This window comes from Erinaceus europaeus, chromosome 5 (assembly GCF_950295315.1).
Source record: "Erinaceus europaeus chromosome 5, mEriEur2.1, whole genome shotgun sequence".
Lineage (NCBI taxonomy): Eukaryota > Metazoa > Chordata > Mammalia > Eulipotyphla > Erinaceidae > Erinaceus > Erinaceus europaeus.
Genome location: NC_080166.1, coordinates 60853941 through 60876792, shown reverse-complemented (window position 1 = coordinate 60876792; position 22852 = coordinate 60853941). Strand labels below are relative to the sequence as shown.

At 47.2% G+C, this 22852-nt stretch overlaps 1 protein-coding gene across 1 annotated transcript; it reads right to left on the bottom strand.

Moving 5' to 3' along the window:
* Positions 1–52: 52 nt before the first annotated feature.
* On the bottom strand, positions 53–22115 carry ATP6V1E1 (ATPase H+ transporting V1 subunit E1). Its single transcript, XM_060191411.1, has 9 exons — positions 21967–22115; positions 18635–18700; positions 17727–17836; positions 15832–15898; positions 11359–11448; positions 8513–8581; positions 7245–7339; positions 5603–5690; positions 53–631 (listed from the first exon to the last, which is right to left on the bottom strand). The coding sequence occupies exons 1-9, from the start codon at positions 21997–21999 to the stop codon at positions 569–571; spliced, it is 681 nt and encodes a 226-aa protein (XP_060047394.1). The 5' UTR covers positions 22000–22115; the 3' UTR covers positions 53–568.
* Positions 22116–22852: the final 737 nt, after the last annotated feature.

Below are 22852 nucleotides of genomic sequence, written 5' to 3'. Positions count from 1 at the left end.
TGTCTCTATCCAATAAATAAAGATAATAATAATAAAAAAAATGACAGTGACATGCACATGACCATTTAATAAATAAAGCACATCCATGGCTTAGCGTTTGCAATCACATTTACAGATTAGGGACGCAAGTAGGCCCAGACGGGCAGCAGTGAAGCGGGCGGGTGGGGAGGAGTGCAGGTGCTGCATGCATCCCAGCCTAAGGAGCAGAGGTTGACAGCAGGGACCACCACACACGGTGGCCCAGGATGGGGCCGCCGGAAGGAAGCAGAGAAGCAGCAGCTGGGCCAGGGCTACCCCCTCTGAAGCCCTCAGCTCTGTGCGCATGAGCAATGGGCAGCTGTGTTCCTTTCAGATGAGCTATAGGTAGGTTTCCTGATCAGAAGAAGCGAGGTTCTCTCCCAATGTTAACAACTAGGCCAAGGGCATTAGCTACAAAAAAGTATCCACTGATAACCATAGACGACTAGGACGGCAAAGTGGAAGCAACACAAATCATAGTGTTTCTCCGAGGATCAGAAATTCCTATTACGGCAGCTGGGGCAGCCGACAGGCTCCATCTCCCACCGGCTTAGTCCAGAAACTTCCTGTTGGCGTTGGCACCGAACAAGGCGCCCCGTACTTCTGGCATCATCTGTGAAGACATGAGTGCTTAGACAAGTGGGCACTGCCCAAGTCACCAGCCCCGGCATGGCTGGGAGGATGACTGGGAAGCTGAGATGAATGGGTAAAAGGGAAACCACCTGGCAGGGGTAGATAGCATAGTGGTTATGCAAAGGGGCCTTCTTGCCCAAGGTTCTGAAGTTGCAGGTTCAATCCTCCATGCCATCATAAACCAGAGCTGATTAGTATTCATGTCAACTAAAAGGTGGTCTGGGGGAGTCGGGCAGTAGCGCAGCGGGTTAAGCGCACGTGGCACAAAGTCAAGGACCGGTGTTTAAGGATCCTGGTTCAAGCCCCCGGCTCCCCACCTGCAAGGGAGTCACTTCACAGGCGGTGAAGCAGGTCTGCCGGTATCTGTCTTTCTCTCCCTGTCTTCCCCTCCTCTTTCCATTTCTCTCTGTCCTATCCAACAATGATGGCATCAATAACAACAACTACAACAACAATAAAAAAAAAAAAGGGCAAAAAAAAGGGGAAAATAAATATATATATATATATATATATATATTTAAAAAAAAAAAAAAAAAGGTGGTCTGGGAGGTGGTGCAGTGGATAAAGCATTAGACTCTTAAACATGAGGTCCTGAGTTCGATCCTGGTAGTACATGTATCAGAGTGATCTGGTTCTCTATCCTCTTACCTTTCTAATAAATAAATAAGTCTTAAAAAAATAAAAATAAAGGAGAACCACCTCCCACAAGCAAGCAGGCAAACACTCTAGAACCAGTCAGTCACTGTGTCTTTCAGGGCAGAGTGGACAGAACTGTACGGAGCGTGTGAGGGCAAAGCCCGATGGCTTCCCTCATGTGTGGGCTGTCAATAACTCAAACATTTAAAAATGTTTAAAAACTAGTGATAACTGAGGGTTGGGCGGTAGCACAGTGGGATAAGCACACATGGCATGAAGTGCAAGGACCAGCACAAGGATCCTGGTTCGAACCCCTGGCTCCCTACCTGCAGGGAGTAGCTTCACAGGTGGTGAAGCGGGTCTGTAGGTGTCTCTCTTTCTCTCCCCGTGTTCCCCTCCTCTCTCCATTTCTCTCTGTCATATCCAACAACAATGATATCAACAACAACAACTACAACACCAATAAGAAAAAAACAAGGACAACAAAAGGAGAAAAAAAAAAAACTAGTGATAACTAAATTGACTCCCAGTCTCAGTGAAAATTATGGTGGTTACTGGAGACAGGAAAGGGGGTTTCAGGGTGGGGGCAAGGATAGAAAATCTTTGGTGTAATGGCCCTGGAATTTAAATTATCTTTATTAACTGGATATAGAAAGTCAGAAATAAGAGGGAAGTGGACACAGAGAACAAGAGACACCTGCCGCTGGTGGGGACTGGTGGCTCGAACTAAAGGCCTTGCCCACTGTAACATGGGCTCAACCAAGTACGCCACCGCTCGGCTCCCTTAATGTTAATTTTTTTTTAAATATTTTTTTATATTTATTTATTTCCTTTTGTTGCCCTTGTTGTTTTATTGTTGTAGTTATTATTATTGTTATTGATGTCATTGTTGTTGTCGTTGTTGGATAGGACAGAGAGAAATGGAGAGAGGAAGGGGAAGACAGAGAGGGGGAGAGAAAGACAGACACCTGCAGACCTGCTTCAACGCTTGTGAAGAGACTCCCCTGCAGGTGGGGAGCCAGGGGCTCGAACTGGGCTCCTTACACCGGTCCTTGTGCTTTGCACCATGTGCACTTAGCTCGCTGCGCTACCGCCCGACTCCCAATGTTAATTTTTACACACACGCACACACACACGCACATGCACCTCAGTAGCCCAGGAGGTAGTGCAGTGGGTACTGTACTCTCAAGCATGAGACCCCAAGTTTAATCCCCAGCATCATATGTGCTATGGAAGGAACTGGTGTCCCCCCCAATATGATGATAAATATCAGACTTTCCCCTCCACCTTTACCAGAGCACTGCTCAGCTCTGGCTTATGGCCAAGCTGGCAGACTGAAACTGGAGCCTCTGATGCTGCAACCATCATGGTACTTACTCAGCCCCAACAGATAATATAAATCTTTTCCAGAAGTGTTGATGAGATGGGGGCCTGGCAGTGGTGCACCCAGTTAAGCGCACATATTACCAAGTGCAGGGGTCTGGGTTTGAGTCCCTGCTCCCCACCTGCAGGGAGTCTGCTTCATAAGCGATGAAGCAGGTATGTAGGTATCTCTCCTTCTCCCTCTATCTCCCTGTCCTCTCAACTTTTCTCTGAGGCGGGGGGGGGAGGCAGTGGCACACCAGTTTAAGAACAGAAGTTACAGTGTGCAAGGACTCAGGTTCAAGCCCCCTGGTTTCTGCCTACAGGGGGAAAGCTTCATGAGTGGTGAGGCAGTGCTGCAGGTCTGTCTCCTTCTCCCCTCTCAATTTCCCTGTTTCTATCCAGTAATAAAGATATTAAAAAAAAGAAATATATAAGTAAGAGTAAATCCTTCTATCTTCTCAACACAGTCTAAGTGAACACCTTGGACAATACCTGGTACAAGCAAAACACTCTATGTTAGTTACCACTGCTGGGTAAAATATTTTTTAAAAAAGGAAAAAAAATGGTCACCAGGAGCAGTGGATTAGTAGTGCCAGCACCAAGTCCCCAGCAATAACCCTGGTGGTAAAAAAACTAAAAATTAAAGTGGTCTGGGAGGTAGTATAGTTGATGGGGCACTGAACTCTCATGCTTGAGGTCCTGGGTTTGATGCCCGGTGGCACATGTGCCAAAGTGATGTCTGGTTCTTTCTCTCTCTGCCCTCCTGTCTTTTTCATGAATAAAGAAATAAAATCTTAAAAAAAAAAGAAAGTATTGTGGTCCGGAAGGTGGCGCCGTGATAAAGCTTTGGACTGTCAAGCATGAGGTCCCAAGTTTGATCCCCGGCAGCACATGTGCCAGAGTGATGTCTGGTTCTTTCTCTCTCTATGTGTCTCATAAATAAATAAATAAAATCTTATAAAAAAAAAAGTATTGGGGCCAGGTGGTGGCACATCTGGTTGAGTGCACACATTCTCATGTGACAGGCCATGGGTTCAAGCCCCTGGTTCCCACCTGCAGGAGAAGCTTCATGAGCAGGGGAGCAGTCCTGTGGGGTGTCTGCGGCACTCTGCTTGTCTCTCACCCTCTACCGTGTGTGTGTGTGTGTGTGTGTGTACGTACGTGCACATCTGGGGAGACAGCATAGTGGTTATACAGAAGACGCCCTCCTCTCTCCCTTCCCCCTCAGCTTCTGTCTCTATCCAAATAATAAATAAAAATTAAAATTAAACTTAGAAGACAGGCTGTCTCTCCTGGGAGAGAGAAGCTCAGCGTCTTGGGACTACTGACTTTTCCTGGTTGTTTTCTAGCTCATCTACGGAAACCTGGAAATAGCTCAAGGTCAGGCAGGGGGAACTACGGCAATTCCTCTAACCAATCTGGTAACCAACTGCTTCTCTCTTTTTAAAAAATTTTTTAATTTTCCCCTTTGTTGCCCTTGTTGTTTTATTGTTGTAGTTATTATTGTTATTGTTACTGATGTCGTCGTCGTTGGATAAGACAGAGAGAAATGGAGAGAGGAGGGGAAGACAAGGGGGAGAGAAAGACAGACACCTGCAGACCTGCTTCACCACCTGTGAATCAACTCCCCTGTGAAGTGCTTCTTTTTTTTTTTTAACCAGAGCCCTGCTCAGCTCTGGCTCATGGTGGTGTGGGAGACGGAACCTAGGACTTTGGATCCTGAAGCATGAGTGTCTCTTTGCAAAACCATTAAGCTATCTAACCCTGCCTGGTAACCAACAGCTTTATTGGAAGGATATGAATATCTGTAAGACAGTTGCTGTCACCTGAGAAATTTGTTTTTCTATTTTTGCCTCGAGGGTTATCACTGGGGTTTGGAGCTGGCACTATGAATCGACTATTCCTGGCGGCCTTTTTTTTTTTTTTTTTTCCATTTTATTGGACGGGGCAGAGAGAAATTGAGAGGAGGGGGGAGACAAAGAAGGAGAGAAAGGGCTGGGGAGATAATGTAAGCGTAATGGTTCTGCAAAAAGCCTTTCATGCCTGAGGCTCCAAAGTCTTAGGTTCAATCCCTAGCACCACCATAAACCAGAGCTGAGTAGAGCTCTGGTTAAAGAGAAAAAAAAAAAAAAAGAGGGAGAGAAAAAGAGACACCTGCAGACCTGCTTGTAAGGTTCCCCAATGAAGGTGGGGAGCCCGCAGCTTGAACGAGGATCCTTGCACCAATACTTGCTTTTCATACTATGTGCACTTAACACAGTGCGCCACCGCCCCCCCTCCCCAGAACAATTTCTCCTCCCACCATGGGAGTTGTCTGCACACCAGCTCCCATCATAACCCGACTCGCCCTCTACCACTGTGACATGTATGTCGTTGATGTGTCCTCATTCTTGCTAGAGAAAGGACTCTGAAGTAAGGACTCAGAAGATGGACACATCAGAATCCCTGCCCTGCTCCTGCACCCTTCCAGTGAGGCAGAAAACTCCCAATGCCAGTGTGGGTGTCTACAACTAGAAGCCTGCTCCACACTTTTTTTTTTTGTCTCCAGAGTTATTGCTGGGGCTTGGTGCCTACACTAAGAATTTGCTGCTCCTGGAGGCTATTTTCCTATTTTGTTACCCTTGTTGTTGTTACTGTTGTTATAGCTGTTGTTGTTGTTATTGGATAATAAAGAGAGAAGTTGAGAGAGGAGGGAAAGAGAGAGGGGAAGAGAAAGACACCTGCAGACCTGCTTCACTGCCTGTGAAGCGACTCCCCTGCAGGTGGGGAGCCGGGGGCTCGAACTGGGATCCTTACTCTGGTCCTTGTATTTCGCGCCATGTGCGCTTAACCCGCTGCACTACCGCCCAGCCCTCTGACACTCCTAAGAGAGCCTCCTAAGTGAGTGATCAGCCCGTCCTCAGTGGCTCCTAACAGAGAGAGGGCAGAGGGTGGATGTCTCCACACTCACCTGCTGGGCTATGAGATCCAGCCGGCTCTCCAAGGTATTGGAGACCTTTATCTTCCGGTCCCCGCTGTAGATCTCCACTCCACCGGCTCTGCAAAGCACACAGGGGTCATGGGTCTTTCACATAGAAGAGTCAGACACATGGTAAGTGAGCTGTCTTTCTCCTCTTGGAGCAGAAGCATTCTGGTGCTGTGGTCTCTGGCACATACTCTCTCTCTCTGCCTGCTCTGCTTCTATCTTAAAAAGGAAAAACAAGGGGCCGGGCAGTAGTGCAGCAGGTTAAGCACACATGGCACAAAGTGCAAGGACTGGTGTAAGGATCCCTGGCTTCCCACCTGCAGAGTGGGGGGTCACTTCACAGGCGGTGAAGCAGGTGTCCATCTTCTCTCCCCATCTTCTCTCTCAATTTCTCTCTGTCCTATCCAACAACGACAGCAGTAACAATAATAACAACGATAAACAACAAGGGCAAACAAAAGGGAAAAAATAAGTCTCCAGGGGGAGTCGGGCAGTAATGCTGCAGGTTAAATGCACGTGGCACAAAGCGCAAGGACTGATGTAAGGATCCTAGTTCGAACCCCTGGCTCCCCACCTGCAGGGGAGTCACTTCACAGGCAGTGAAGCAGGTCTGTAGGTGCCTATCTCTCCTCCTTCTGTCTTCCCCTCCTCTCTCTATTTCTCTCTGTCCTATCCAACAATGACATCAATAACAACAACAATAATAACTACAAAGATAAAACAACAAGGGCCAACAAAAGGGAATAAATAAATATTAAAAAAAAAAAAAAAGGTCTCCAGGAGTAGTGGATTCGTAGTGCCAGCACCAACTTCTAGTAATAACCCTCAAAGCAAAAAGAAAAAAACAAACAAAACAACCTTAGGGACCCAGGTAGTGGCGCACCTGGTTGAGTGCACATGTTACAATGTGCAAGGACCCAGGTCAAGTCCCTGGTCCCCACCTGCAGGGGGAAAGCTTCACAAGTGGTGAAACAGGGCTGCAGGTGTCTCTCTGTCTCTCCCTATCTCCCCTTGCCCTCTCAATTTCTTTCTGTCTATATCCAACAATAAATGAATAAAAATATCAAAAATACGCAAAGCGCAAGGACCGGCATAAGGATCCCCACCTCCCCACCTGCAGGGGAGTCACTTCACAAGCAGTGAAGCAGGTCTGCAGGTGTCTATCTTTCTCTCTCCCTCTCTGTCTTCCCCTCCTATCTCCATTTCTCTCTGTCCTATCTAACAACGACAACATCAATAATAATAATAACTACAACAACAATGAAAAACAACAAGGGCAACAAAAAGGGAAAAAATATATATATTAAAAATAAAAACAAAAAAACCACCTTAGCCACACAGGATCTACTGACTAGCTATCCCTGGCCACTGCCAGTAACATGACGGACAGGTACAGATGATTCTTCCTCCACATCTAACACAGGGACCTACATCCTGGGCTCCTGGGACAAAATCCATGCTGTCTCCTCCTCAGTGAGCACGAGCAAAGTGTATTTGGCAGGTCAGCAGCAGAGAACTGACAGGGAAAGAGAGGGAGTAGCAGGTGGAAAATCTGCCAAAGCCCCTCCCAAAGGCCAGCCCCCAGCATGCATGCGAGGTGCAGGAGACAGGAGGGAGCAGTCCTTACATATCCTCAGGCAGGTAGGCCTCCTGGTCGATCTGTACGTCCACATCTTTCTTGGTGGCGATCTTGTACATGGGGATCGCCTTCTGTACCGCGGCCTGGACCGACAGGAAGGAGATGTCTTATCAGAAGCCAACATTCAACAGGCTGAACCTGCAGGGCATGTGCGCCTGCGTGTGTAACTAGGCTGCTGCCGTGGGCAACAGGGTGTTGGTTCCTCAAATAATTGTGTAAGGACACACCTGAGAGAACCACGGCGTACAGTGTAAAGGGTGTGAGAGCAATGGGCAGGGTGGTGGTGCAGCTGGTTGAGCGCACACATGACAGTGCACAAGGATCAAGCGCCTGGTGCCCACCAGCAGGGGGGAAGCTTCCTAAGTGGTCAAGCAGGGCTGCAGGGGACTCGATGTCCCTTCTCTCTCCTGCTATCGCATCCTCCCCTCTTAATTTCTCTCTGTCCTATCAAGTCATGGAAATCAACAAAGGTGGAGGAGGAGGAGTGAGAGCAGCTACTCAGATAGCTCTGGAGCCCAGGTTCAGGCCACACAACCAGAAGAAACTCCAGGCTGTGACTGGAGCTGTTGGGAATTGATCCTGGGCTCTCTGGTATGTAAGATGCACACCCAGCTGAGCACACACATCACCATATGCGAGGAAAAGCATTTGAGCCCTGATCCCCACCTCCAGGGTCGGGGTGGGGGGCACGGGAGCCTCAGGAGTGGTGAAGTAGGTCTGCAGATGTCTCTTTGTCTCTCTCCCTTGCTACTCTGCCTCCTCTCTCAATTTCTCTTGGTCCTATCAAATCAAAACAGTAAAAAAGAAAGCAGTAAGAAAGCAAGTTTTGTTTTAGTTCTCTCTTTTTTAAAGATTTTGTATATTTATTAAGGAGAGAGATCGAAAGGGAGAAAGAACCAGACATCATTCTGGTACATGTGTGGCCGGGGATTGAACTCAGGACCTCGTGCTGAGAGTTCAGTGCTTTATCCCAGACCACAATTCTCTTTTATTTTGCCTCCAGGGTTATTACTGGGGCTCAGTGCCAGCACTACAAATCCACAGCCCTTGGCGGCCATTTTTATTACACAGGACAGAGATTGAGAGAGGAGGGGGAGACAGGGAGGGAGAGAGAAAGAGAGACACCTGCAGATCTGCTTCACCACTTGTGAAATGTCACACCTGCAGGTGGGGAGCCGGGGGCTCCAACTCAGGTCCTGTGCTCCATACTGTGTGCAGCACCACCCGGCCCGACCACAGTTCTCTTAGCTCTGTACCTTTACCAGAGGGAAGTCCTGCTTCCTGCATCGAACAATCATGCGGGGCTCCAGCAACTGGTACAAACCCTGCCAAGACACAAGCGGGTGCATCAGAACCACATTTGATCAATAAAAACAAGGTCACAACAGAGTGAGACGGCTTTTCTTTTCCTGCTGAGCTGGGCCCATGTGCATGTGTGACTTCAGGGCTCCAGACTGCCTTTCTTATTTGGGTAGAGAGATAGAGAGAGATGGAGAGACACCACAGCACCAGAGCATCCCCCAATCTCATCATATCTCCTAGAGACCTGGCAAGGCATGCACCCTACCCAGTGAAATGTCTCTCCTGGCCCTAAAACACTTAAGTCATCTACTGGGTTGTTGGAAAAGTCACGATGGATTTTCTTTTTTTTTTTTTTAATTTATTTAATTTATTTATTCCCTTTTGTTGCCCTTCTTGTTTTATTGTTGTAGTTATTATTGTTGTTGTTGTTGGATAGGAAAGAGAGAAATGGAGAGAGGAGGGGAAGACAGAGAGGAGGAGAGAAAGATAGACACCTGCAGACCTGCTTCACCGCCTGTGAAGTGACTCCCCTGCAGGTGGGGAGCCGGGGTTCGAACCGGGATCCTTATGCTGGTCCTTGTGCTTTGCGCCACCTGCGCTTAACCCGCTGCGCTACAGCCCGACTCCCGGATTTTCTTTTTTTCTATGCAAAAATGCATCATGACTTTTCTTTTTTTTTTTTAAATAATTTATTTCTTTATTGGGGAATTAATGTTTTACATTCAACAGTAAATACAATAGTTTGTATATGCATAACATTCCCCAGATTCCCATTTAACAATACAACCCCCACTATGTCATTCATCATCTTTCATGGACCTGTATTCTCCCCACCCACCCACCCACCCCAGAGTCTTTTACTTTGGTGCAATACTCCAATTCCATTTCAGGTTCGACTTGTGTTTTCTTTCCTGATCTTGTTTTTCAACTTCGGCCTAAGAGTGAGATCATCCCATATTCATCCTTCTGTTTCTGACTTATTTCACTCAACATGATTTTTTCAAGGTCCATCCAAGATCGGCTGAAAACGGTGAAGTCACCATTTTTTACAGCTGAGTAGTATTCCATTGTGTATATATACCACAACTTGCTCAGCCATTCATCTGTGCATCATGACTTTTCTGACAAGCCAATGGGTAGTTTAGGAAGCACGAGCATTCTACCAAGTGTGGCATCCATCCCAAAGACTGCCTACAGAGTACGAGAACATGAAAAGACCCTGACATCACTCATGAGATCAATACCCTCAGTGTTCTGGTGGGAGAAATAGGCTTCACGTGGAACTCAGCTTGTTTGTTTGTTTCCTTAATCAGAGCACTGCTTAGCTCTAACTTTCAGTGGTGCTGAGGATTGAACTCAGGACCTCAGAGTCTTTATGCTTTAGGCATCAAAGCCTTTCTCCTCTTCTTCTTTTTAAAAATATTTACTTTGTTTATTCCCTTTTCTTGCCCTTGTTGTTTTATTGTTGTAGTTATTATTGTTGTCGTTGTTGTTAGATAAGGCAGAGAGAAATGGAGAGAGGAGGGGGAAGACAGAGAGAGGGAGAGAAAGACACCCAGGAGTCGGGCGGTAGCTCAACCAGTTCATCGCACTTGATACAAAGTACAAGGACCGGCATAAGGATGTCGGTTCAAGCCCCCGGCTCCCCACCTGCAGGGGAGTCGCTTCACAGGCGGTGAAGCAGGTTTGCAGGTGTCTATCTTTCTCTGCCCCTCCTGTCTTCCCCTCCTCTCTCCATTTCTCTCTGTCCTATCTAACAATGACGGTATCAATAACAACAACAACAATAATAACCACAACAATGAAAAACAATAAGGGCAACAAAAGAGAAAATAAATAAATAAATGTAAAAAATATTAAAAAAAAAAAAAGATAAAAGAAAGATAGACACCCACAGACCTGCTTCACCGCTTCTGAAGCGACTCCCCTGCAGGTGGGGAGCCAGGGCTTGAACCAGGATTCTTATGCCAGTTCTTATGCTTTGCACCACCTGCACTTAACCTGCTGCACTACAGCCCGACTCCCTTCTTTTTTTTAAATCAGAGCATACTCAACTCTGGCTATGGTGTGGGGACTGAACCTGGGACTTTGGAGCCTCAGGCATGAGAGTCATAACCATTCTGCTATCTACCCCCACCCCACCCCATGAAAGCCTTTCTGCATCACCATTATACTGTCTCCCTGGCCCAGGTTCATATTTTATATCAACAGGCTGAAGACAAACATAAGGACACACTGTAGACTTGCAGACAATTGAAATGTACACAGCACTTAGTCTGAAGCCCAGTAAGGGCGGGAGCTGGGCATGCTGCACCCTGCTAAGCACACTAAACTGAGTTTGAGCACTCGTCCCCACCTGCAGGGGGGAAGCTTCACAAGTGGGGAAGCAGGGCTGCAGGTGTCTCTATGTCTCTCTCCCTCTCTATCTCCCCCTCCTGTCTCAATTTCTCTGTCCTGTCCAGTAAAATGGGAAAAATGGTCACCAGGAACCATGGATTTGGAGCAGTGGATTCATAGTGCTGGCACTAAGCCCCATTGATAACCCTGGAGGGGAAAAAAAAATGAGAGAAGCTATAAGCTGGGGGTTGCAAGCAACCTCGCCAATGATTTAGGGTCTAATGAGACCCTTGAAAATGGGGGGAGCCTGGAAACCTTGCCTAACCAAACCCCAAGCCTCCTGGCCAGTGAACACTTCTCAACTGAACAAGGGCAAGAACCAAGGCCTGGGAGAAGCAGGGGAAGGCAGGGCTGCCCCAGGCTGCCTCGTGGAGGGGTGACACGGCCACTGTATCAGTCTTACCTGAACCACCAGTCCATCCAGCAGCACCTGGTACCGGGTAGTGTCTTTCACCACCTTGCTGAGTCGCTGCTTGGCTTCAGTCAGCAGGTCCTGCAAAAGGTGGAGAAGAAAGAGGTCACCTTGAAGTCTGGGTGTTGGCCTAGGACCCATCCAGGACCTGGCCTGACTTGGGCACACCACTTCACTTCTATTGCCATGCTCCCTTGAATACACGTTCTCTGAGGTGTAAGAATAACACAAGTGCAGAGCTAAGGTTGTCAAGGGGGTGTGGGGTGGGGAGCTGTAAGGTGCAGGGAGTCCTGTGGACTTTGGTGGAGGGGTGCTTGTGCTTTGAAGGTGAGATGTGACACCATTTCCTGGAAAAAGCAGGAAATTGTGCTTCTGAAATATTTACAGTTGGTTTTAGGGTGCCAGGTGGTGGCGCACCTGGCTAAGTGCACGCATTAAAGCTGGCTTTGACCAGAGCACTGCTCAGCTCTGGTTTATGGTGGTGCAGGGAATTGAACCTGGGACTTCAGAGCCTCAGGCATGAGAGTCTCTTTGCATAACCATTATGCGACCTACCCCTGCCCAAGACATATTTTTCTACGCAAAAGTGTATCATGACTTTTCCGACAACCTAATACAGTTGAAATAAATAATAAATATATTTTTAATTATTATCTTTATCTATTTATTTATTGGCTAGAGACAAGCCAATAAATAAGAATTATTCCCAATAAGAATTTATTAAATTTAATAAATTTAAGAATTTATTCCCAATAAGAAATTAAAAGGGAGAGAAAGAGAGAAGACACCTGTAACACTGCTTCACCACTGGTAAAGCTTTCCCCCTGCAGATGAGGACCAGGGGCTTGAACCTCGGTCCTTGTGCACTGTATGTAGCATGTGCGCTCAAGCAAGTGTGTCACCTCCCGGCCACTAGAATTTCTAGGTGTAAGGACAACATTTCAGTAAGGGCTAGCAAGATGGCTGGTCTGCAGAGTGCTGCTCGGCCACGTCCACAACTGGAGGTTGGCTTCAGTGTGGCACTGCCTCTCCCTCTCTTGCTCTTTTCTTTCTTTTTAAATTTTATTTATTGATTTATTTTTCCTTTTGTCGCCCTTGTTTCTTATTGATGTAGTTATCATTGTTGTTATTGATGACCTCGTTGTTAGGACAGAGAGAAATAGAGAGAGGAGGGGAAGACAGAGGGGGGAGAGAAAGACAGACACCTGCACACCTGCTTCACCGCCTGCAAAGCGACTCCCCTTCAGGTGGGGAGCCGGGGGCTCCAGCTAGGATTTTTGAGACTGTCCTTGGGCTTTGCAGCACGTGCACTTAACCCATTGTGCTACCACCCGACTCCCCTCTTGCTCTTTCTGTCTGAAAAAGTCAGCCCAGAGTGGTGAGGCTACAGTAACAAAGAAGAAGGAAGGAAGGAAGAAAGAAAGGGAGGAATGAAGAAATACAGCCACAGGATATCCAAGTTGGCTTTCATTAACTTGGAAACAAGGACTAACCACACTCACAGTGAGTTATTTGCACTAAAATGCTCGATTAAAAAGAAAAAAAAAAAAAAACGGTTGCCCAAATTCTCACATTTAGTCATTAGAATTCTAGAATTCTTTTTCTTTTTTTAAAAAAATTTATTTATTTATTAATGAGAAAGACAAGAGGAGAGAGAAAGAATCAGACATCACTCTGACACATGTGCTGCCAGGGATCGAACTCAGGACTTCATGCTTAAGAGTCCAAAGCCCTATCACTGAGCCAACTCCTGGACCACAGAATTCTAGAATTCTTTACTGTAATTATAAAAGTAAACTTAAGCGAGTCGGGTGGTAGCGCAGCGGGTTAAGCTCAGGTGGCGCAAAGCACAAGGACCGGAGCAAGGATCCCAGTTCAAGCCCCCGGCTCACCACCTGCAGGGGAATCGCTTCACAATCGGTGAAGCAGGTATGCAGGTGTCTATCTTTCTCTCCCCCTCTCTATCTTCCCCTCCTCTCTCCATTTCTCTGTCCTATCTAAAAATGACAACATCAGTAACAACAATAGTAACAACTACAATAATAAAACAACAAGGGCAACAAAAGGGAATAAATAAAATAAATTTTTTAAAATTTATTTTATTTATTCCCTTTTGTTGCCCTTGTTGTATAATTGTTGTAGTTATTATTATTGTTGTCATCATTGTTGGATAGAACAGAGAGAAATGAGAGAGGAGGGGAAGACAGAGGGGGAGAGAAAGACAGACACCTGCTGACCTGCTTCACCGCCTGTGAAGTGACTCCCCTGCAGGTGGGGAGCCAGGGCTCGAACCAGGATCCTTACGCTGGTCCTTGTGCTTTGCGCCACTTGCGCTTAACCTGCTGCGCTACAGTCCGAGTCCCAATAAATAAATATTTTTTTAAAAAAGTAAACTTAAGCTCTAAATGTAAGGATCTCAATTCTTAAGGAACAAACGCCATTTCTGTTCACTTTGGAGACCTGTAGGATTTAAACACTGTTTACTTACTCCTGCTTCAGTAGACACTGTAACACATACTCTGTCTCCAAACCCAAACCTTTTTTTATTTTCCCCCAGATAGAGACAGAGACAGTCAAAGAGACCAAAGCACCAAAGCTTCTTCAGTGTGGTGGGGCCCAGGCTAGAGCCTGGGTTGTGGACATCGCAAAGAAGGTCCCTAGTAACTGCTCTTTAAAAAAAATACGTGATTGAAACAGAGAGAAGTGGTCCGGGAGGTGGCGCAGTGTTTATCAATAAAGCATTGGACTCTCAACCTTGAGGTCCTGAGTTTGATCCCCGGTAGCACATGTACCAGATCGATGTCTGGTTCTTTCTCTCCTCTTATCTTTCTCATGAATCAATAAATTCTTTTTTTTTAAATAAGTAAATTCTTAAAAAAAAAAAGAAAGAAAGAAACAGAGAAATTGAGATAAAAGGAAGAGACAGACAACGACACCTGCAGCCTTGCTTCACCACTCACAACACTTGCAGGTGGAGGCTGGGAGCTTGAACACGGGTCCTCGTGCACTGTAACATGTGCACTCAATGGGGTGCAACGCCGCTTGGGCCTTGTAAGAGCTCTTTAAGATCTAGAAGACTATGCCACCTGTTGCCATCTGTTAACTGGAGGGATGACATTATCATTAAACTTGACAATACAGTTTGGATATTCCAATGTCCTTTAGCATATCGACATCCTACACAGAACCAGGCAGGTGAGTAAAAATCCTCAAGGGGACTTACAAAATTTTACTTGTCAGTAACAACAACAACAACAACAACAATAATAATAATAAAGAGGGGCCAGGCAGTGGTGCACCTGGTTGAGCGCACACAGTACAGTGTACAAGGACCCGAGTTCAAGCCCCAGTCCCCACCTGCAGTGGTGAATCAGGGCTGCAGGTGTCTCTCTGGCTCCATCCCGCTCTATCTCCCCATCTATCTTGTTTATCTCTCTACCCAATAATAAATAAAAAAATAAGAGATTAAAAAAAAAAGAAACTTTGGGAAATGGTCTTTCACTATCTTCCTAGTGTGACTCAAAGCAGAAAACAATTCCTAGGAAAGTTTATTAAAGAAAGGGGCTGTCAGGCAGAGATGTAGATAGCATAATGGTTATATAAGGAGACACTCACGCCTGAAGCTCTGAGGTCCCAGGTTCAACCCCCTGCACCACCATAAGCCAGAACTGAGTAGTGCTCTAATAAGGAAAAAAAAAAAAAAAAAAAAGAGGGGCCAGGTAGTGGTGCACCTGGTTAAGCACACACACTACAATGCAGGCGGAGAGCTTCCCAAGTGGTGAAGCAGGGCTGCAGGTGTCTTTCTCCCTCTCTTATCTCCCCCTTCCTTCTCAATTATCTCTGTCTCTATCTAATAATATATAAAAAATAAATTCAAAAAGAGAAAAGGGGGAGGGGGGCTGAACCACCAGAGCACACAGCATATTATAATCTGAGCCTTGACACAGTATGTCTATGCTGATTTACCTGTCAGGCAAAACCAAGAACAAGTCATGTAGTGCAGAAAAGCAACAACTCTGGTCCCTGAATACAACCTGCACAGGCTTCTCTGTGTCTTTAGATGGTGATACCTCCCGCAGAGGGTTTTCTGAGTCAGTTAAAATCAGCCTGGGCATCTAACCTCTGCTTGGACGCTGACTTCTGGAGATAAACACAGCTCTCGAGCTCTGCAGGCCTGTATTAACCTGTTCCTGTGGGTGGAGCCTGTGAGCCGTGATTCCCTTCAGACGCCATGCACACCTCATGTGCAGCGTGACCACCGGCTGGCAGACGAAGGAGCTACCCACAGGGCACGTATACCATAGCTGACTTACCAGCACGTCCACCACACACAACCCCAGCTATTCTAAAACCGACCCCCCCACCACCACCACCACCAAGCTAATGGCAGCCAGTGGATTCTCTCCGAGGTGAGAAAGAAAACCGCTTGTCTGACTTGACAACTGCCAGGCCCCGAATACTCACTGTGATCAGGTCATCTCGGGCTCGGAGGACTTTAAGCCTGGCTTGATTCATCAAGTTGGACATCTGACTGCAAAGGGTATGGAAAATAGTCTCAGTACAGCAGCAAGATGCAATCTGGAGACAGGACACCTCACTCTCTTTCTCAATATTTTTATTTAGTACTGGATAGACAGAGACATTGAGAGAGGAGGGGAGATAGTGAGGGAGAGAGACAGAGAGACAACTGCAGCCCTGCTTCACCACTCGTGAAGCTTTCCCACTGCAGGTGGGGACAGGGGGCTTGAACCTGGGTCCCTGTGCACTGTAATGCGAGTGCTTAGCCAGGTGAGCCTGGCCCCCTCTGGTTCTCTCTCTCATGGCCTCCAGGAACTTTCTAAATTACTTACTAACAAGGGTGGGGGGTGTCTCTGACGTGCAGGATTCCACCAACTAACCTCCCCAACCAGTATCTTTATTCCATACACTCAGGGGAAGAGGAAGAAAAAAAGAAGAAAGAGAGGGGGCAGAAACAATTCGAGAAAGGGGAGAGGGCTCCCAGGTGCAGTCCCCTGCGCCACCAGAAGCTAGAGCTGAGCAGGGCTCTGGTGTTTCTCTCTGCATCTCTCAAAAATGACCTGGGAACTGAGAGTCTCAGGCATGAAAGTCATTTGCATGAGCACAAGTCTCCCTAGCCCTCACTCCTATTTCTTAAAACCACTTAATGTATTTACTGAGGAGAGAAGGACAATCATGCAACACCAGGGATCTAACTCAAGACCTCATGCATAAGAGGACAACACTTTATCCACTGTGTCTCTTCCCAGTCCATTCCTTCTTCTCCTTTAGAGACAGGGGAGACAGTATGCCACTGCTCTACCATCCATGGAACTCTACTATTGCCACTCATGATGCTCCCATGTGGTGCCTGGGCAGGAAGCCAAGGACTTCCCACTGTAAGGCTCGCACACACCTGGTACCCTGGACCTACCACCCCAGCTTTGGTGATGACTGCTATTGCTTTTGCGATTGATTTATTTCAGAAGTCTGGGACGTGGCACCATGGATGAAGTTTGGGCTCTCAGGCATGAGGTTCGGAGTTCCGTCCCTGGCATCACATGAGCCAGAGTGATGCTTTCTCTAGCTCTTTCTTTCTCCCTCTCTCACTAATAAAATCAAACTTAAAAATCTTTATTCAGGGGTCGGGCGGTAACAAGTGGGTTAAGCACACATGGCACAAAGCGCCACGAACAGTGTAATGATCCCAGTTCAAGCCCCCAGCTCCCCACCTGCAGGGGGGGGTCACTTCACAGGCGGTGAAACAGGTCTGCAGGTATCTTTCTCTCCCCGTCTTCACCTTCTCTCTCCATTTCTCTTTCCTATCCAACAACAGCAGCAACAATAACAACAATAATAACCACAACAACGATAAAACCAGGGCAAAAAAGGGGAAAAATAGCCTCCAGGAGAAATGGATTTGTAGTGTAGGCACCAAGCCCCAACAATACCTCTGGAAGCAAAAAAAAACAGAAACAAACAAACAAAACAAAAAAAAACCCACAACTTTTTTTCCTTCATAAATTTTTTAATTATCTTGATTTATTGGATAGAGACAGCCAGAAATTGAGAAGGAGAGGGAGATAGGGAGGAGGAAAGATAAAGACTCCTACAGCCCTGCTTTGCCACTTGTGAAGCTTTCCTCCTGCGGGTGGGGGCCGGGGGCTGGAACCCAGGTCCTTGTGCACTGTACTATGTGCGCTCAACCAAGCGCACCTCCACCCGGCCCCCTGAGATAATTTCCCATGACAGAGAAAAAGAATCCAGGAAATGTGGGGCCAGCCAGCCTGTGCTCTCCCTGCAGAGTTTCAAGGGCTGAGTGAGGCTTCCTTGGCCTGAGGCTGCGACCGGAGGCGACTCACATTTTCTTCTGCTGCTCAATCTGCTTTTCTTTCTTCTCATAGTATTCCATGATCTTCAGTCTCTGGGTCTGCACCAGGCGGCCCTTCTCAATGTTGAACTCTTCCTCTGCCTGCCAGAAGAGTCAACACTCATTTATTGTGCTGACCTGTATTTAAGGAGCGGGGGGTATTTATTTTTCTTCCTTCCCTTTTTTAAAAAACATTATTATTGGGGGTCAGGTGGTGGCGCAGCAGGTTAAGCGCACGTGACGCGAAGCACAAAGACCAGAGTTAAGGATCCCGGTTCAAGCCCCCGGCTCCCCACCTGCAGGAGGGGTCGTCGCTTCACAGGCGGTGAAGCAGGTCTGCAGGTGTCTTATCTTTCTTTCCCCCTGTCTTCCCCATCTCTTTCCATTTCCCTCTGTCCTATGCAACAATAACAATAGCTGTGGCAACAATAACAATAACAGCTAGGGCAACAACAAGGGCAACAAAAATTGGGAAGAAAATAAAACATTGTAAAATAAACAAATAAATGGGGGAAGAAAAAAAAGAAGCCATAGATTCTCCCCCTTCCCCTAGTCATTTTAACTATTCAGATACTAAAAGTACAAATTTTAGATTATGAGAAAGTTATCCATTCAATGCTTTCCTTTTTTCTTTTTTTATAAAAAGATTGTTTCCCTTTTTTAAATTTTTTTATATTTATTTATTTATTTATTGAAAAGAGACAGCCAGATAACAAGAGGAAGGGGGAGATAGAGAAGGAGAGAGACAGAGAGAAACCTGCAGCCCTGCTTCACCACTCATGAAGCTTCTCCCCCCAGGGGCTTGAATCCAGGTCCTTGCACATGGTGACATGTGGGTTCTACCAGGTGCACCAGCACCAGTTCTCAATAGCTTTTGAAATCTAGAACGGGGACTCTCACCTTTGCATCTATTTCTTCTGCTTTCTCATTGGCTTCTTGTTCGATAAAAGCCATCATGTGCTTAATCTGTGAAGAAAAAGAAAATATTTTTTACTTGTTTTACTTTACTTATTATTATTTTACCAGGGCACCGATCATTTCTGGCTTACTGTGGGAGAGGGGTGTTGAACCTGGGACTTTGGAGTTGTAGGCATGAGAGTCTCTTGGCAGAACCATTATGCTACCTACCCCCGCCTGAAAAGATTTTTATTTTATTTATTCTTTTTTTTTTTATCTCTAGGGTTATTGTTGAGGCTCAGTGCCTGCACTACAAATCCACTGCTCCTGAAGGCTTCCCCCCCTTTTGTTGCCCTTGTTGTTTATCATTGTTATTATTGTTATTGTTGTTGGATAGGACAGAGAGAAATGGAGAGACAGGGGGGTAGAGAAAGATAGACACCTGCAGACCTGCTTCACTGCTTGTCAAGTGACTCCTCTACAGGTGTGGGGGGGGATGACTCAAACTGGGATCCTTACACCGGTCCTTGTACTTTGCACCATGTGCACTTAACCCGCTCCCTGCACTATCACCAAGCCCCCAAAGATTTTATTTTTGATGTAAGAAAACCCAAATGATACAAATAACAATAACTACAACAACAATAAAAAAGGGCAACAAAAGGGAAAATAAATAAATATAAAAAAATTAAAAAAAAAAAGAAAACCCAAATCCAGAGCTCCAGTCTAGGCAATCACTATGACTTGCTCAAAGGGTCTGTGTCTGTGCTCATGGGAAGGATAGTCTCCCTCCACTTCCCTCTGCAGCTTCACTGAACTAAAGCTGGAATTTGAACACTTCAGCCGGCACGTTTATGAATGCTACAAGCCACATCTGGCTTCCACAGGGGAGTCCTGACTCAAACCTGTAGGACCTGCCTCTGTCACTCCGGCTGAGCTGATGCTTCCAGACCTGACCAGCTCGGCACCAGCTCAGCACCGCCTCAAGCAAAAGGCACCCTACCCTCCCTTTCAAGCCCGGGTCCAAAGAGCCTGTTTGCCTATTTACAGCAAATACAACCTTCTTCTGCTTTTAAGGGCTTGAGCAAGAAAAAGTCATTCCCTTAAGGACAATTTACTCCACCCCTGAGACAGGAAAATTTTGATCTTTGAAAAAAAAATGCTTTTCTCTCCACCTGCAGGGGGAAAGCAGATGTGTGGTGTTAAGAGGATGGAATGAACAGGAAAATAAAGGCCAGGCGGTGGCGCCTGGCTGAGTGCTAGCATCACAGTGTCCCAGGACTTGGGTTCAAGCCCCTGGTCCCCACCTAGAGGGGAGAAGCTTCACAAGTGGTGAAGCAGGGCTGCAGGTGTCTCTCTCCCTCTCTATCTGCCTCTCCCCTCTCAGTTTCTCTCTGTCTCTATCCAGTAATAAAGTAAAAAACCAGGAAGATCACTGGTACTGCTATTACAACACTACAGTATGGAAAAGGCACTGGAGTAGCTCTCTGCTGCGTCCAGTCTTTTTTGTTGTTGTTGTTGTTTCTTTTACAATAAAAATCAGAAGCAGCAGTGATACATGAACACACACAGAGTCACTGGTCTGAAGGGGTATTTTAAGATTTCTTAAACTTCTCCATAGATGCTACTTTGCTCCTTCTATTTCCCCTTTGCACAAGAACCACAAAAAAATGAAGAAATCCTCCACCTGTAAGCATATCTTAGCTTATGAATGAGAAGACATTGTTTTCAAGAGGATGGAAATAGGGAAACACACATACACACCATTGATTGCTCATCTAAGATAAGCCAGTGAGTGTACTGGGGTCAGAATTTTCCTAGTTAAAAAAAAAAAAAATCCCTAAGACTTAGTTCTCTAAACTGTGCGGATTCAATGTCAGCTTTCAGCTTCCTTCTTTAAAAATCACCTGCTTTGGGGGGACAAAGAACAAAACAAGGAACTCTTAAGCTAGAGGCTACAGATGCCACTGTAAAATGTTAAGAATTATTTTTATGGAGTAACATTCTAAAGCCTGCAAACCAGAAGAGTCACCTCTTCCAACAAAACAGCAACAAAACCCACTACCCCAAACTAATCACAGCCTGGCACAATTGCCAAGCGGTTCCGGTTTCCCTCATGACCTTAACTTCTTTATGCCAAACACTGAGACTTTGGAGGCCCTGGAGAAGAAAACCCAGCCTGCTAGAGCAGCGACCTGCAGGCTTGAGGCCCCAGGTTCAATTCCTGGTGCCACCTAATGCTGAAGGCCCCCATAATGACAAAAACAAAGGGGAAACCAGACAGAACACACTAGTCGGCCTTTTGACAAACACTGACTGCAGACTAGGGGTGGGCCTGGCCGGCCAGTAAAATCCAAACTGGCAGGAGGACAGAATAGCACAAGCTGGTGGAGCGGCAGTTTCTGCAATAAGACAAGCTTATCTGTCAGAAAAGAAATATGCACAGGCGGTGGAGCACCTGGCTAAGCGCACGCATCACAGTGCTCAAGGACCCGGGTTCAAGCCCCCAGTCCCCGCCTGCAGGAAGAGAGCTTCACAAGTGGTGAAGCTGGGCTGCAGGTGTCTCTCCCCTCTCCACTGCTGGCTGTCTCTGTCCAATAAATGAAGATTTTAAAAAATTATTTGTTTATTCCCTTTTGTTGTCCTTGTTTTATTGTTGTAGTTTTTATTGTTGTTGTAATTGATGTCGTCGTTGTTAGATAGGACAGAGAAATGGAGAAAGGAGGGGAAGGCAGAGAGGGGGAGAGAAAGGCACCTGCAGAGACCTGCTTCACCGCTTGTGAAGCGACCCGCCTGTAGGTGGGGAGCTGGGGGACTCGAACCAGGGTCCTTACGCAGGTCCTTGCGCTTTGTGCCACCTGCGCTTAACCCGCTGCCCTATCGCCCGACAACCTTTTTTTTTTTTTAACTTGCTGTGGCGGGATGAAAGCGGAGAGCTCGCAGCGAACAACCTTAAAACAGCTGTGGGGGGCTGCTCTGTGCCACAGCAAGGCCTGCAGAGGGAGCGCAGAGCAGGGCTGCTCCCCGGTTTAACTTTGCTGTACCAGGCGGCGCCTCGGACCCGGCACCCAGGGGCTCCCTCCCCTCCCAGCAGAAAACGCCCAGTACCCGGGATCTGGGACCCAGCACCCGGGGGCCCCTCCCTCCAGCAGACAGGGCCCAAGACCTGGGACCCAGCACCCAGGGGTTCGGCTCCCTCTAGCAGCCTGAGCCCAAGACCCTGTACCCAAGGTCCCGGGCGGCCCTCGGACACTGCGCTGCCCGCCGCCGCGCCCCATCAGCAGGGCTCCCATCAGTCTGCCCGCGGCGGCCCCAGACCAACCCTCAACCTCTACCTGCTTCTGCACGTCGGCATCGCTGAGGGCCATGGCGAACGACACGCTCGGCTAGCAGCGGGCTTGATGCACAGATCTAGAGGGAGGAAGACCAAGAGGAAACGCCGGGACAGAGAGCCGCCTCCTCGGCTTTATAACCCCGCTTCCGATTCCTGTCAGGATGAGCCTCTTTAGCCAATAGGGAGAGAGTAGTCCAGGAAGACCCGCCCCCGCCCCGCCCTCTCCGGTCTACACGCCTGCGCGGGCCTCCCTCCCGTGTCCTTTTACGTGCTCGCTGGGCGCGTGACTTCTGGGCTCCGGTCATTGCTGCGGTTCGGTGGGCACAGACCGGCGCCCGGCTTTCTGCGTGGGATCAGCAGGGGCGGCGGCGTCTGCACCGTGACAGCCCTGGCGTTCTGGAAACCTTGAAATGTTTCATTTACACCCCGACCAGGACTTATCCCCTTTCTTTGCTTATATTAATGGGATCAAGTTAATTGATGTTTTAATAGGTTTTATGTTTAGAATATAAAACTTTTTTAAAAATTTGTATTATCTTAATTTTATTTATTTATTGGATAGAGACAGCTAGAAATACAGAGAGATGGGAGAGATAGAGAGGGAGAGAGACAGACACCTGCAGCCCTGCTTCATCACTCTTGAAGCATTCCCCCGCAGGTGGGGACTGGGGGCTTGAACCTGGTCCGTGCACTTTGTTAACATGTGCACTCAACCAGGGGCTCCATCACCCGGCGCTAGATTTTAGACTTTAAAGAATATCTTTATTTGGGGGCCGGCGGTAGCGCAGTTGGCGCAAAGCACAAGGGCCAGCGGAAGGATTCCAGTTTGAGTCTCTGGTTCCCCACCTGCAGGGGAGTCGCTTCACAGGTGGTGAAGCAGGTCTGCA